The sequence below is a fragment of the Rhea pennata genome, chromosome 4, assembly GCF_028389875.1.
Source record: "Rhea pennata isolate bPtePen1 chromosome 4, bPtePen1.pri, whole genome shotgun sequence".
NCBI classification, from domain to species: domain Eukaryota; kingdom Metazoa; phylum Chordata; class Aves; order Rheiformes; family Rheidae; genus Rhea; species Rhea pennata.
In genome coordinates, this window is record NC_084666.1 from 59,962,549 (window position 1) to 59,975,870 (window position 13,322).

Below are 13,322 nucleotides of genomic sequence, written 5' to 3' on the forward strand. Positions count from 1 at the left end.
AGCTGATATCACACAAGATGAGTGTACAGTACTGAGGAAGGATGCTGCACATGTGGGAGGCAAAGAGGAGAGATGCTGGATCAGAGACAAAAAGAGAGAGAAGACAACTGGGGTGACAGGCCAGATGGGTTAGGGAGGAAAGAAATAGGAGCATGACACAGAGAAGGAAGATACTACGGTACAGAACCAACCAGGAATTGGTTATTATGTCTGAGACAGACCAGGATGAGAACTAAGCAGGTCAGTGCAGAAGAGACTGAAAAGAATTCACTTGCTCAACCCTGCTGGAATTATCATGAATTAAAATAAGTGGCATTGAAGGTAGCAAGCTTTGTGGCTCTTAAGTAGCAGCCACCAGATTATACATGGCTTGTAACCTGACACTGAACCCATGGCTGCTGATAGTGCCATCCAAGTTTGCTCAAAAGGCTGAGATCTGTGCAACAGTTTTAGAGCATCTAGGCCTGCTGGTGAGCCATATGGGAATTGACATGCTCCTCTGACATCAGACTTCTACCTTTTTCCAATTTACTTTCTGTTCAAAGTTGTGTAATTTCAGTTCAACGCTCTTGTGTATATGATTTAAGATTCGATCTTTTAATTAAAAGATTGTATTTTTTTTTCAGTTTGCTTGTTCTTGACCACGTGTTTGTTACATTTGCACAGGGGTGTTGCCAAGGCACGGAGCCAGGCTTACTTTGGGGAGGGCTCAGGCCCAGTGCTGCTGGATGAAGTGCGTTGTACAGGAAATGAACTATCTATAGAACAGTGTCCTAAAAACTCCTGGCAAGAACACAACTGTGGCCACAAAGAAGACGCTGGTGTTTCCTGTACACCTCTTACAGGTAGTTCAGTGATAAATAATCACACTGGAAAATAGTGACAAGTGCTCTGGAAAGAGATATTTTTTAAAGTTCTTGGACGTGTAAAGCCCCACAGTAATAAATGTTCTGGCAGTATTACAAAGAACCAACAGTTGCTTATGGAAATTTTACAGGTACAGAAAATCTTGTTATTCAGCACAAGCCTTTGGATCCTCAGCAACTTGCTAACTGCCATTTATGATGTAGAGGCATTTTCTCTGAAGCAGGACAACTACACCTGCTGCCGTAATTCTCTATTGCATCTATCAATGACAATAAAATATTTCCGCAATAGAAATAATGGGAAATAAGCATAATATACAAAGTAAAAGATAACACATGTATACAACAAAATCACACAATTAGAGTCTCCTCCCGTGAACTAGGCATGTAATAGGGGCTTGGGGGATTGGTATCCTGCACCACTTCTGTTGCGCTTACAGAATTGCATTATGTAACACCACACAACCAACTGGAAGCATTACGGCATTTTGTTCATCTTCTGATCAAATAAAACCTAGTGATCAGCATTAGGTTTGGTAGCCTAATATTCTGATCCAATCCAGTAAATATAATGCTGTTAGTTATTTTTTGTAGAATCTAAGGAAAACTGATTCTTATTTTTGTTTTTTCCTTTTCTGTACTTGTTAATGACACAGATGGTGCATTAAGACTAGCAAGTGGGAAAGGCAGTCATGAGGGACGCCTGGAGATCTATTATACTGGGCAGTGGGGCACAATCTGCGACGATGGGTGGACTGAGCTGAATACACAGGTGGTTTGCCGGCAGCTGGGATTTAAGTAAGATTAATTGGTATTATGTATCTGACTCTTTGACTTGACAATGATGATAAATGTTTACACAATCCCTATATTCTTCAAGGGTCTGGTTTTTTATGTATTAGCTGTGTGCCTTATATAAACTACTGGGTGAAAAATCCATTAAAGCCTACTTCATTCAGCATCAATCAGATATTTATGGCCTCAGTTTAGGTAGGAAAACAAAAGCTTGTCTCAATTCAGCCATTGATTCAGCAATGTTTATTCACTGAGCTCCTTGCATTTATCTTCTTGGCTAACTAAGATTAATGCATATGCTATAGAGAAAAACTGATTTGTTATATTAGTTTTATGCTTAGCAGTTTGATTCTTCAAATTCTTTGCTTGTGGAATAGCCATAAAACCACGGAGACTTTCAAGGTATTAGGCCTGCTGGATTTAGCTCAAAAAAAATCAAATAAAATAAAAAAATAAAATAAAAAATCACAGGCACTAGAATACTCATTATTTGAAATTCATATGTTAGAAAAAATTCCTTTAGAGTTCTCTATGCATTCATTCTTCGCTCCTTTTCCTACTGACTCTGCTTACAGAGACATGCTCTCACTATGCCATCTTTCTCTTGTGGTATTCTTTCACTCACTGATGTCACAATCCATAATAACTATATTCACATTAAAACACATCACTTTCACAGAAGAAAGTTTTCATTTTTCCTAGATGCGACATTCAAATGTATATATAATATTAAGAACTTTTTAAGTCTCAAAGTCAATGAGACAACTGTATATTTGACTGAATTGAAGTCTTAATTAAAGGTAACACATTTTTACATTTCCAAGTTTGTATGAATTTAACAATAATTCCTTAAAAAAAACAGTTACCAGGGAAGAAGCATATAGTGCTATCACTGATTTTAAAGCTAACTGAACCTGCTTGGTCATGGTTAATACCGTTCACTGTTGTGCTTGAGAGATCTTTGTCAGAAATAAATCATTTCCTTTAGTGCTTAAGTATCACACACCCTCCAATCACTAAAGATCAAAATGTTATGTATACCTATTTATTATGCAGGTATGGAAAAAGTGCACCTGAGAGCTACTCAGAAGGAAGTTCTGGGCCCATCTGGTTGGATGATGTCAGCTGCTCAGGGAAGGAGTCCAACCTTCTGCAGTGTTCAAAAAGAGAGTGGGGAAAGCATGACTGCAACCATCAGGAGGATGTGAGACTAATTTGTCATCCAGATAACGACAGTGATAAACTCGCACTTGGTAAAGCATCTCTTTGATAACTTCACAATATGATTATTGCTGTGCATGCAGATTTGAGAGAAGTATACTATACTTATGGTGCTTAATGTCCCAATGTCAATCAATCACTGGCAGATGTGTGCACATGCCAAATGAACAGGAAGGAAAAAAGGTTCACTTTTCACCTGAAGATCACAAGTAGTAATTGAGCTTTGTATATAGGAACATAAACAGCCAGAACCTTAGAGAACAATACAAATTTGTAAAGTAGCGAAGTCAGAATCCATAAATCCTGTTCTCTTAATCTTTACTGTCATGAGATTTTAGATTTCTTCAGCCCTTCCTAGAGGTATACTGCATTTCACTCAGCACTTTCTTAAGTTGTAGTGAACTGTATCATGCTATCAAAAGTTGGAAAGGTACCTGTGCATTACAATTGCATTAAAGGATATAAATCAAAAGTGCAACATCCTATGGCCTTACCTTCAGATAATCTGAAAAGAAAGATATATCGAGAAAGTGGGAAGTTCAGAGATATCAAGAAGAAATGGTGAGAAGCATGAAATTATTTCTGTATTACTATTGTCTACTGTTTACCCTGTGCCTGGGTGAACAGCCAGCAACTGGTGTTCCTGACCAGGATGAATGATGCTAGAAACACAGACAAAAGACCAGTTCCAATGCCAAAACGCCTACGAACATGTATGAAGAAAGAATAGAAAGACTGATAAGAACCAAGATAAGTATCAATTACGTAGAGGTACTGTAGATAAAATATTTGCAAATAGATTCTAAAGACTCCTAAATCCACATATAGATAATTAAACAAGAATTCTGGCTTTCAGATATGCACATTAAAAATTACAGTGGAACAATGAGTTGTTCAGCAATTCTGAAAACCAGACTCATTTTTTAATTTGCTACATGCAGACTTTGTAGCTTGTTGTTAAGTGATGCTTTACAGAATTGTTGCCAAAATCTTTGAAGTATATTTTAACTGATTTTGAAATTAGGATTAACAAAGGAACTAGTGGATTCCCAGCTTCTACAGAAATCTAATGGATTTGTATGCTTAGGTTCTTGAAGTTCTCTGGAAATTCCAGAAAGCTTATCCTGCAAACTAAACCTTAAACTTATTGCATTACATTGCTACCTGATCTTTTAACAATCAGCACCTGCAATGCACATTTTTCTACTATCTTCTTCTTTATAACCTTTTTCTTTACAGCCTTTTGACCTCTAACCATCCAAAGCATGTTTTATATTGTAGTACTGTTTTACTATGTGTAGATGAAGTGGAATCACATTGGTAAAAAGAATTCTCTCAAACCCAAAATAATAAGAATTTACATCATGACTGCTGTCTTTACAGATGCAAACCATCTGTGCTGCTTTGCTCAAGTTCCTATAAAACAATCTTATCTGAAAGAGGTCTGTTTCAGTTAAATGCATCCATATGGGAACATTCTCATATCTCTGATTACCAGAAAATCATATTTGTTTCCTGCTCATAGATATATATGCTAAAATACAACAATATGAGATAATAATAAGAATAATTATATTGTACCAGGATATTGTACCACTAACATCTTGTGGCACTATCTAGGTAGTATAATTTACACCTAAATCATATTCTTCCAAAAAACACATCATTTTCAACAGGAAAATGAAGATAGTGTATCAGACATTTCCTGTAAAATTTCTGGTTGGACAGAGGACAAAGACTCTATTGTTACTGTTTACTTCACAGCATTTGAAAAAGCATTTTTCTCCCTTTAAAGATAAATTCAGTGGAAAAATATGAGAAATGAGTAGATGATATAACTTCAGAAAATACAGATGTTAAGGAACACTATGAAATACAATACACTACAATAACTACAACATGTGTTAACACATGAGATCCTGGAACTGTAACTAAACAGAAAGTTAGAGAAACTGATTAGTAACAGTCCAGATTGCAATGTAACTGCAATGTGAACAATGTGCTGTCAACTATATTTAAAGCAAAAGCACTTTATTTTTATTTTAAAACCCTTCCTCTTTTAATCAACAAATTAAGCCAGATTTAACTAGCTTTACTGCAGAATAAGGTCTGGTCTAAGGAAGTTATTCATAACCTAATTTAATCTGAATTAAATTTCAAATCCAAATGTTTCCTAATACTGCTTTATTTTAGAGTAAGATTAAATAATTTCTCATCCTTTCAGAGTTAGAATAAAATTTCATTGGGTAATGAACTTACTTATCTTTCATTTATGTGAAGATGATTAGGAACAGTCTTTCAAATTATTCAGGAAAAGAAGCTCTAATTAGAGTGTTAAGGATTATAAAGTATGACGTACTAAAAGATTTAGAAGCTGATTCTCACTTAAACACTATAAAGAGCCCTCACAGTAATTCATAACTGTTTTAAGGACACTTGAATTCCCAGCATGCTACAAAGGAGTCTTAACATAAATGAGAATCAAATATATACTTTGCTTAATGTTTCAAAATTTAAACAGTGAATGAGAGTAACAGTATCAAATGAGATCCCTAGGCTCTGAGAAAGAAAAAAACCACAAACTGATGTTTGTGACATCAAACACAAACTGGTTAAGTCTGACTAATCCACATAAGTGAGTTTTTGTATTATGCTTGTATCTCATTAAGTATTCAATTATAAATGCTAGAAAACAATATACGAACAACATGCTGTAGAATATTATGCTATCACACAAAACGTAATACAGAATAGCATGTGTAACAAATAACCAAAACCAAAAGTTCAAAACAAAGCTGTACTGTTTTGCTCAGACAGTGGCAAGAGGAATTTCTGTAGCAAGTCTGAGAGTGGATTTATGAAGTGAAATATAGCTAAATTCGCCCATAAAGTTCCTGCAAGGAAAATGTGTTCAGCCTGGAAGGTACCATATACAAAGACATCTTAGGTGTTCTCTGCCATTAGTGGGAGAATCGGTCTGTGCCTTCTGCAGTCAAATTATGAGTTATGCCCCACGTTTATATGAAACTAGAAAACTAGATGAATTCCAATGTTGAAAATACATGCAGAACAGTTGTACTTCATATTGTGTTGTAATTTGTAAGAACAGCTTTCTTCTTCCAGCCAGGGCAAAATATGCTACTAATTTAACAGTTGATTTTAGGCTTGTTGAACATCAGTGTCAGCTAACCCTACACCCTGAATGTGATGAAAATGACCTAATGTACTAGTTCTTGCTTCTGTCGTTGTGGGTTGACAATTGTAATTTATTCCCAGGTCCTCCCATCAGGCTGATGGATGGTGAGAATAAGAAGGAAGGACGTGTAGAGATTTTTATCAATGGCCAGTGGGGGACAATTTGTGATGATGGATGGTCTGATACGGATGCAGCTGTAGTCTGTCGACAGCTTGGCTACAAGTAAGAAAACTTGCACAGCTATTTCTCAAGTTATCGGTTTGCTATATCGGATTATGTTAAATAACCAATAACTTGTGTAACCAAGTATCACTTGGTTATGTCTGATCATGTAATATATGCTTTTTAAAAACTGTCTGGTATTCTTTTGGTATACTTTAGAAATGTATACTTAGCCTACTGTTTATTATGCTAATAGTATATGTCTTCAAAGGGAGCATACACTAAGTAATACATTTGGGAAAAGGAATTTCAATATTCAAAAGTATTTCATAGTCTCACTGGCAGCCGTAAAGCAAGTTAATGTTAGCTAAAATATTTTCTCAAAAGCTGAATATTCCAAAATGACTAAACTACTGAATAAATACTATACTTTATTTGTCACTTAAGGTGTTACATGTTCATATGATATAAACAGACTACACCAGATTTTTTTCCACACTTAGTTAGTTGCACTGATGTAACTGAGAAGAGAATTTGATTTAGCATAGCTGCTCTCTGCTCCTTCTCACTTCACCTGTTCTTAGTTTACTTCTTTGACCTTTGGTTTCTAGGTTTCTAAAGTAAAAAGTTTCAGAGTGAAATTTCTAGTTTGGAAAAAATGAGAGAAACTAACATAACATTTAGATGAGCATAGATAATTATACGTTCTGTGAACTATGTAGGTTCTCTGTTTCGTTTCTGATTTTATGTTAGAATTCTGTGTTTCATCATACTTAATTGACTACAATTTTCAATCATATAAAAACTTTTCTCTGAGTATCTGTAAAGAAACTGGAGCTAAAGAAATGCATTCATTTGTATTACCTTCCACTGAATCATTTTAGTATGCTTCATCTTCAGCCTCTCTAGGCTTCTATATTTCTGTCATAGATGACCAAACTCACTTATTTTGACCTTCTGTTTATAAGCCTCTGCAAAGACAGACAGTTAGTTGGACTCTCAATTTGCGTCATGTCAGAACAGAGGGTTAAGATTATGGGATACAGTAGGATACATATTAGACAAAGGCCTAGGATAGATGCATTTTAGAAATCTAAAATTAAGTTCGAGAAACTGAGAAGGCCTGTTGGAAGCACTTCATGTTGCTGTCCCTAGGTCTAGACAGTTGCATTCTACAAACCTGACTAAGCTGTTACATGCACTGACAAGCTGTAATTGTTTCTGGGCCAAAGAGTCCATGCACAGATCTTTGTGCTAACGTTCCTATTATATTCAGTGGTGATTTGACTGTCCCAAAGCAAGGCTGGGACTTCTGGGTTCATGCATTAGAGTTTTAAGGTTGATGAGTGTTGCATCTTTAGCAGTAAACACATTATGACCTTTTCCTGCGAGGAGCTCAAAAAGCACATAATAATGAAGCTGACATCACTTTCATGAAGACTGATTATGGAGCTAAACAACATAATTCAATTCCCTCTACACTGCTACATTTAACTTCCAAGTTTTTCTATTGTGGAATTTAATGGAATTTAAAAAGGCTTTGCATTCCCTTCCTTGGAAAAAAATACATTTACAATTACAAATGGGAGAAAAAACTGCCTTAAAAAGGAGACATGGGTAAACAAAAGGTAAACATTGGGAAAATGGACTTTTTCCTGTATATATTATTCATAATGTCAATACATATCTCTATGTTTATTTTATGAAATCCTGCTTTGGAACCTTCTCAGCAATTTGTATGAGTTCATTTCTGAGGATGAAGCAGGAGAATCCATAACTGGCAAAATCACTATATTCAAATTAATACTAGTTTTAAAGATCTCTCATTAAGCCAGCCTGCCAAACTTATTACTAGTGGAAGTAAACATAATACAAATAATATTAGAAAACAGCACTACTAATAAGCTAAAAAGTCATGAAACCTTAATTATTAATAGTGTCCTAATCAAAGTATATTTGTAGCAGAATAAGAACTGAAAGAACATGTACATTTGCTGAAGTATTGTCTAATACCTGACAGAGTTTAGCACACAAACAAGTATTTTAGGGCTACACTGGACCTCTTTTATTTAGAACAGGCTTATAAGAGCACAAAGGTACACACACAAATGTCCATCAAATGTACAAATACCCTACTATTAGTGTTCCACACGAATGATCTTCTCCAGAAAAAAAGTGTTCTAAGATAGTTGGCCCTCTGTACTAATCAACAGGATTTTCTGATTAACAGCATTATGAATAATGATAGTACTGCTTCTAAAAGAGCTCAGCATATTATTGTGCACAGCCTTGTGCCTGAGAAAAGCTACGGTATAAGGGCTTGAACCTGCCCTTCTCCCTAGGGACAGATTTGAGCAAGCAAAGAGAGCTGTTCTTCATATGGCCATCTGTGCATGAATAGCTGGCTCAGAAAGCAGCAATTAAGTGACACATGCACCACTGGATAGTGGTGGACTGAAAAGAGTTGTAATATCATGTTCCAACATGTAACAAACATACAAAACTTACACTTCTACATTTAGAGATCTCCCAATTATATGAAATTATTTTCTCTATTAAGCTGTACTTCTTGCTCTAGAACGTCATGTTTTTTATATTTGTTTCCTTGTAAGTATATGCTTTAAACATTTTTTATTTTGATTAAGGGAGTTCCTATTAAAAGTAGGTATAGTGAACGGACACTCCTTTGCTGAATGAACCTTTCACAGCAATTACCAGCAAGTTGACAAGATTACCGATGCACAATATGATATATAAAGATATGAAAGTGTCTGCAGCACAAGTATTATGACTCAGCTTATGTCAAAGCACAATTGCAATCCACAGGCACTAAGTTCCTTCCTTCATCTTTGTTCTCCACATCTCTCTCACCTTTTAATACTTACATATGCAAACTCATGTATGTCTTTAAGAGTCTTTCAGATTTATCTAGTATATCAGTGGAGGCAGTGCCTTTATAAATGTCTGATAAAAGACTGCTGAGACAAATATACAGTAAATAGCAATAAATGTCTGGCAAATAAGATGACAAGAATACTGCTGTGAATCACAACAAAGTAGCTTTCAGTTTCCCAAGGAATTTTAGAGCAATGCCCTAAAGCAGAAACTCACCGAGCACTGCAAACTGCTCTGTGACATAGGAGATTCCAAAATCCAGTAAGATTTTGCAACAAGTCCCTGTACTGTCTCACCGTTTTGTAATACCATATATGGACACATCAGCTGCCTGTAGATAGGAAAGAAGGACATTCTTTGTAGTTATCTGTAATTAGAGCATCATTCACAAAAGAAAAATATTTGGAGCAAGAAGAGATTCATTGCTTGCAGCTAACAAGGTAAATTATATTAAACCTTCTAGGCAAGATTGTTGCATGCTGCTTCCAAAGTCAGTTAAGGCTTTGGATTATCTGGCAGATCATAGAATCCGTAAGGTTGGAAGGGACCTCTGGAGATCATCTAGTCCAACCTCCCTGCTCAGCAGGGAGTCTAGACCATATTAGATAGGGCTGCATTCAGGCGGGCCTTGAAGATCTCCACAGAAGGAGACTCCACCACCTCTCTGGGCAACCTGGTCCAGTGCTCCATCACTCTCACAGGGAAGAAATTCCCCCTCACGGTCAGGTGGAACTTCCTGTGGTTCAATTTCTGCCCATTGCCTCTTGTCCTGTCACATGGGACAACTGAAAAGAGTTTGTCCCTGTCCCCCTGACACCCTCCCTTCAGGTACTTGTACACATTGATCAGATCCCCCCGCAGTCTTCTCTTCCCCAGGCTGAAGAGGCCCAGCTCTCGCAGCCGTTCCTCACAGGGCAGGTGCTCCAGCCCTTTGATCATCTTCGTAGCCCTGCGCTGGACTCTCTCCAGTAGCTCCATGTCTCTCTTGTACTAGGGAGCCCAGAACTGGACACAGGACTCGAGATGAGGCCTCCCCAGGGCTGAGTAGAGGGGCAGGATCACCTCCCTCGACCTGCTGGCAACACTCTTCCTAATGCACCCCAGGAGACCATTGGCCTTCCTGGCCACAAGGGCACATTGCTGGCTCATGGTCATCTTGTCATCCACCAGCACTCCCAGGTCCTTCTCTGCAGAGCTGCTCTCCAGCAGGTCAGCCCCCAGCTTGTCCTGGTGCCTAGGGTTATTTCTCCCTAGGTGCAGGACCCTGCACTTGCCCTTGTTGAGCCTCAGGAGGTTCCTCTCCGCCCATCTCTCCAGCCTGTCCAGGTTTCTCTGAATGGCAGCACAGCCCTCGGGTGCGTCAGCCACTCCTCCCAGCTTGGCATCATCAGCCAACTTGCTGAGGAGGCACTCTGTCCCCTCATCCAGGTAATTGATGAAGAAGTTGAATAGGATGGGACCCAGTCCTGAGCCCTGGGGGACACCACTAGCCACAGGCCTCCAACTAGACTCCACGCCGCTGATGATGACCCTCTGAGCTCTGCCTTTCAGCCAGTTCTCAATCCACCTCACTGTCCACTCATCTAACCCACACTTCCTGAGCTTATCTAGGAGGATGTTTATGGGAGACAATACTTCTGTGGATACAAAAGGATAATTGCACATGCAGTGAAAAGCCAGAGCAGAGAAAGAGTTTAACAACGAAAATGTACTAGGCAAAAAAATACTTATCTCTTTTTGTATCTTTGTTAATACCCACAATGTTGAGGAAGGCAGGTGAGAATACCCTAAAGAGTTTATGGCTCTTCGTCAGCTAGAGATTCTCTAGCTGTCAAAAGCCTTGCTGAAGTCAAGGTACACAACGTCCACCGCTCTGCCCTCACCTACCCAGCCAGTCATTCCATCATAGAAGGCTATCAGATTGGTTAAGGAGGATTTCCCCTTGGTCAATCTATGCTGGCTACTCCTGATCACCTTCTTTCCCTCCATATGTCTGGAGATGACATCCAGAATGAGCTGTTCCATCACCTCACCAGGGATGGAGATGACGCTGACCAGCCTGTAGTTGCTTGGGTCTTCCTCCTTGCCCTTCTTGAAAACTGGAGTGAAATTGGCTTTCTTCCAGTCCTCAGGCACCTCTCCAGTTCTTCATGACTTTTCAAAGATGATGGAGAGCGGCCGGGCAACAACACCTGCCCGCTCCCTCAGTACCCGTGGGTGCATCCCACACGGGCCCATGAATTTGTGGTTGTCTAGCCTGCCCAGAAGATCTCTAATAGATATGTGCTAGCCATGGAAATTAAAATGTCTAAGGACAAGTGACCTTGTTGTATCAACTCTGTCAGATGTTTTGCATGTTTCTCTTTCCTGAATTTTTACAATTCATTTATTCTAAGTAACATTTCCTGCTTAGAAATCCTGTCCATCCCTCCCCTTCAATATCTGTTAAAAAAAAAAAAAAAAAGCCCAAATAGCCAAGGCTTTTCATGGACAAGTTTGAAAAGAGAGGAAGTTTACATGTATTACTTTCATGTTTAGATTATATGGGTGTGGACAATTCAAGGCCAGATTCTCTGACTTTGATCCTATGCTTCTAGTATGAAGAAACTTTAAAAATGATACGACAAATCAAAATTCCCCCCCAGCAGAGAATCTCTAGCTGACGAAGAGCCATAAACTCTTTAGGGTATTCTCACCTGCCTTCCTCAACATTGTGGGTATTAAAAAAGATATAAAAAGAGATAAATATTTTTTTGCCTAGTACATTTTCATTGTTAAACTCTTTCTCTGCTCTGGCTTTTCACTGCATGTGCAATTATCCTTTTGTATCCACAGAAGTATTGTCCTTTACAATATGTATTTGCAACATACTCTTTCAAAATAGAAACTCATGGAGTAGTGTAACATATTACAGTCATAATATTCATTATATTTTTATCACAATAAGTTTTTATCACAATAAAATCTCAGTAAATCATTCTTAATTGTTATGTAAACAGTAAATCAAACTCACCTAAAGGATGCACTGGCTTCCAGCCCTACTTTGTAAAGATAGCCATGTGATCTCCACCTAGAGAAGAGAGAGTTTCTTCATTACTTAGACTGTACCCAACAAAATGGCTATTTATATATTATGAAGCATTATCCTAAGTAATTAAAAATAAACATCTGTCACAAAAGTTACCAAATGTAATACAATTGCTTAAGTATTAATGCTAAAATGACATTTTACTGTCTTTTTCCAATTACATTAGTTTTAGAGCTCAACTATGGGGACACACTTTAAAATGGCATGTAATTTGCACTCATGATTTTCTATACCAAGCTACTATGAAATATGTAATTATTATTGTCTACAAGATTTGTAAATCCTAGTTCAAACTAAACTGCAAGTGTACCTTCTATTTAACTAGTCCATCTTTCTGAGGGAATCAGACCAGAACAAATTATTTTTAGCATTCACAGATGCTGATTTTATATGAGGATTAAAGAGATTATGAAAAAGCAGCTTTCACATATTTTCATTTGTTATAGACTATTAACTGTTATAGACTGTAACACTATTACAATAAAAATACTTTGCACAGTGCTATGCAAAGACATAAAAGCACTTTTTAAACATTAACGAACTGTAACACATTTGCTACACTATTATTTTTTCCAACTGCTAGATTAGTAGAGGCAACAAGAAAAAACACTGTCATCAAGCAAATTAACAAGAGGACTTGGAATGAAACCTCAATGTCTTCATTTCACTACTCACACTCTCTAAAATATTTCAGTTTAAGTCAAGTGAGTCAAGCATAGAATAAAGCTTTAAAATGTTTTAATCACAAAATTATGTTCTGTTTGCAGAGGTGCAGCTAGAGCAAGGACAATGGCATATTTTGGGGAGGGCAAAGGTCCAATCCACGTGGATAACGTGAAATGTACAGGAAATGAGAGATCTCTGGCAGACTGCATTAAACAGGACATTGGAACCCACAACTGCCGTCACAGCGAGGATGCTGGGGTGATCTGCGAGTACCCAGGCAAGAAGGCCCCCGGGAACAGCAATAAAGGTGATGTCTGTTGTGAGTCACAGAAGGACAGATTCTGAATGGGATACTATCATGGTAGGGAGAGAGGAAGTAAACACTCCCACCTTACAGAGAAAATATTAATATCAAAAGTAGTAATAGAAACAA

General features: G+C 37.7%; 1 protein-coding gene and 1 long non-coding RNA gene across 5 annotated transcripts in view; one reads left to right on the forward strand and one right to left on the reverse strand.

Annotated features, from left to right (window-relative positions):
• The window catches only part of LOC134139548 (uncharacterized), a 58,380-nt gene that overhangs the window by 26,524 nt on the left and 18,534 nt on the right, over positions 1-13,322 (reverse strand). For all 4 annotated transcript variants that reach the window (XR_009958202.1, XR_009958199.1, XR_009958201.1 and 1 more), the window contains exons 4-5: positions 12,149-12,205; positions 9,352-9,466 (exon numbers count right to left, since the gene is read on the reverse strand). This is a non-coding gene — a long non-coding RNA (uncharacterized LOC134139548). The remainder of the gene's footprint in view (positions 1-9,351; positions 9,467-12,148; positions 12,206-13,322) is intronic.
• PRSS12 (serine protease 12) overlaps positions 1-13,322 on the forward strand; it is a 36,758-nt gene that overhangs the window by 13,042 nt on the left and 10,394 nt on the right. Inside the window, exons 5-9 of the mRNA XM_062574052.1 lie at positions 667-845; positions 1,523-1,664; positions 2,718-2,914; positions 6,159-6,300; positions 12,991-13,196. Of these exons, the coding sequence (XP_062430036.1) occupies positions 667-845; positions 1,523-1,664; positions 2,718-2,914; positions 6,159-6,300; positions 12,991-13,196 (866 nt within the window). The remainder of the gene's footprint in view (positions 1-666; positions 846-1,522; positions 1,665-2,717; positions 2,915-6,158; positions 6,301-12,990; positions 13,197-13,322) is intronic.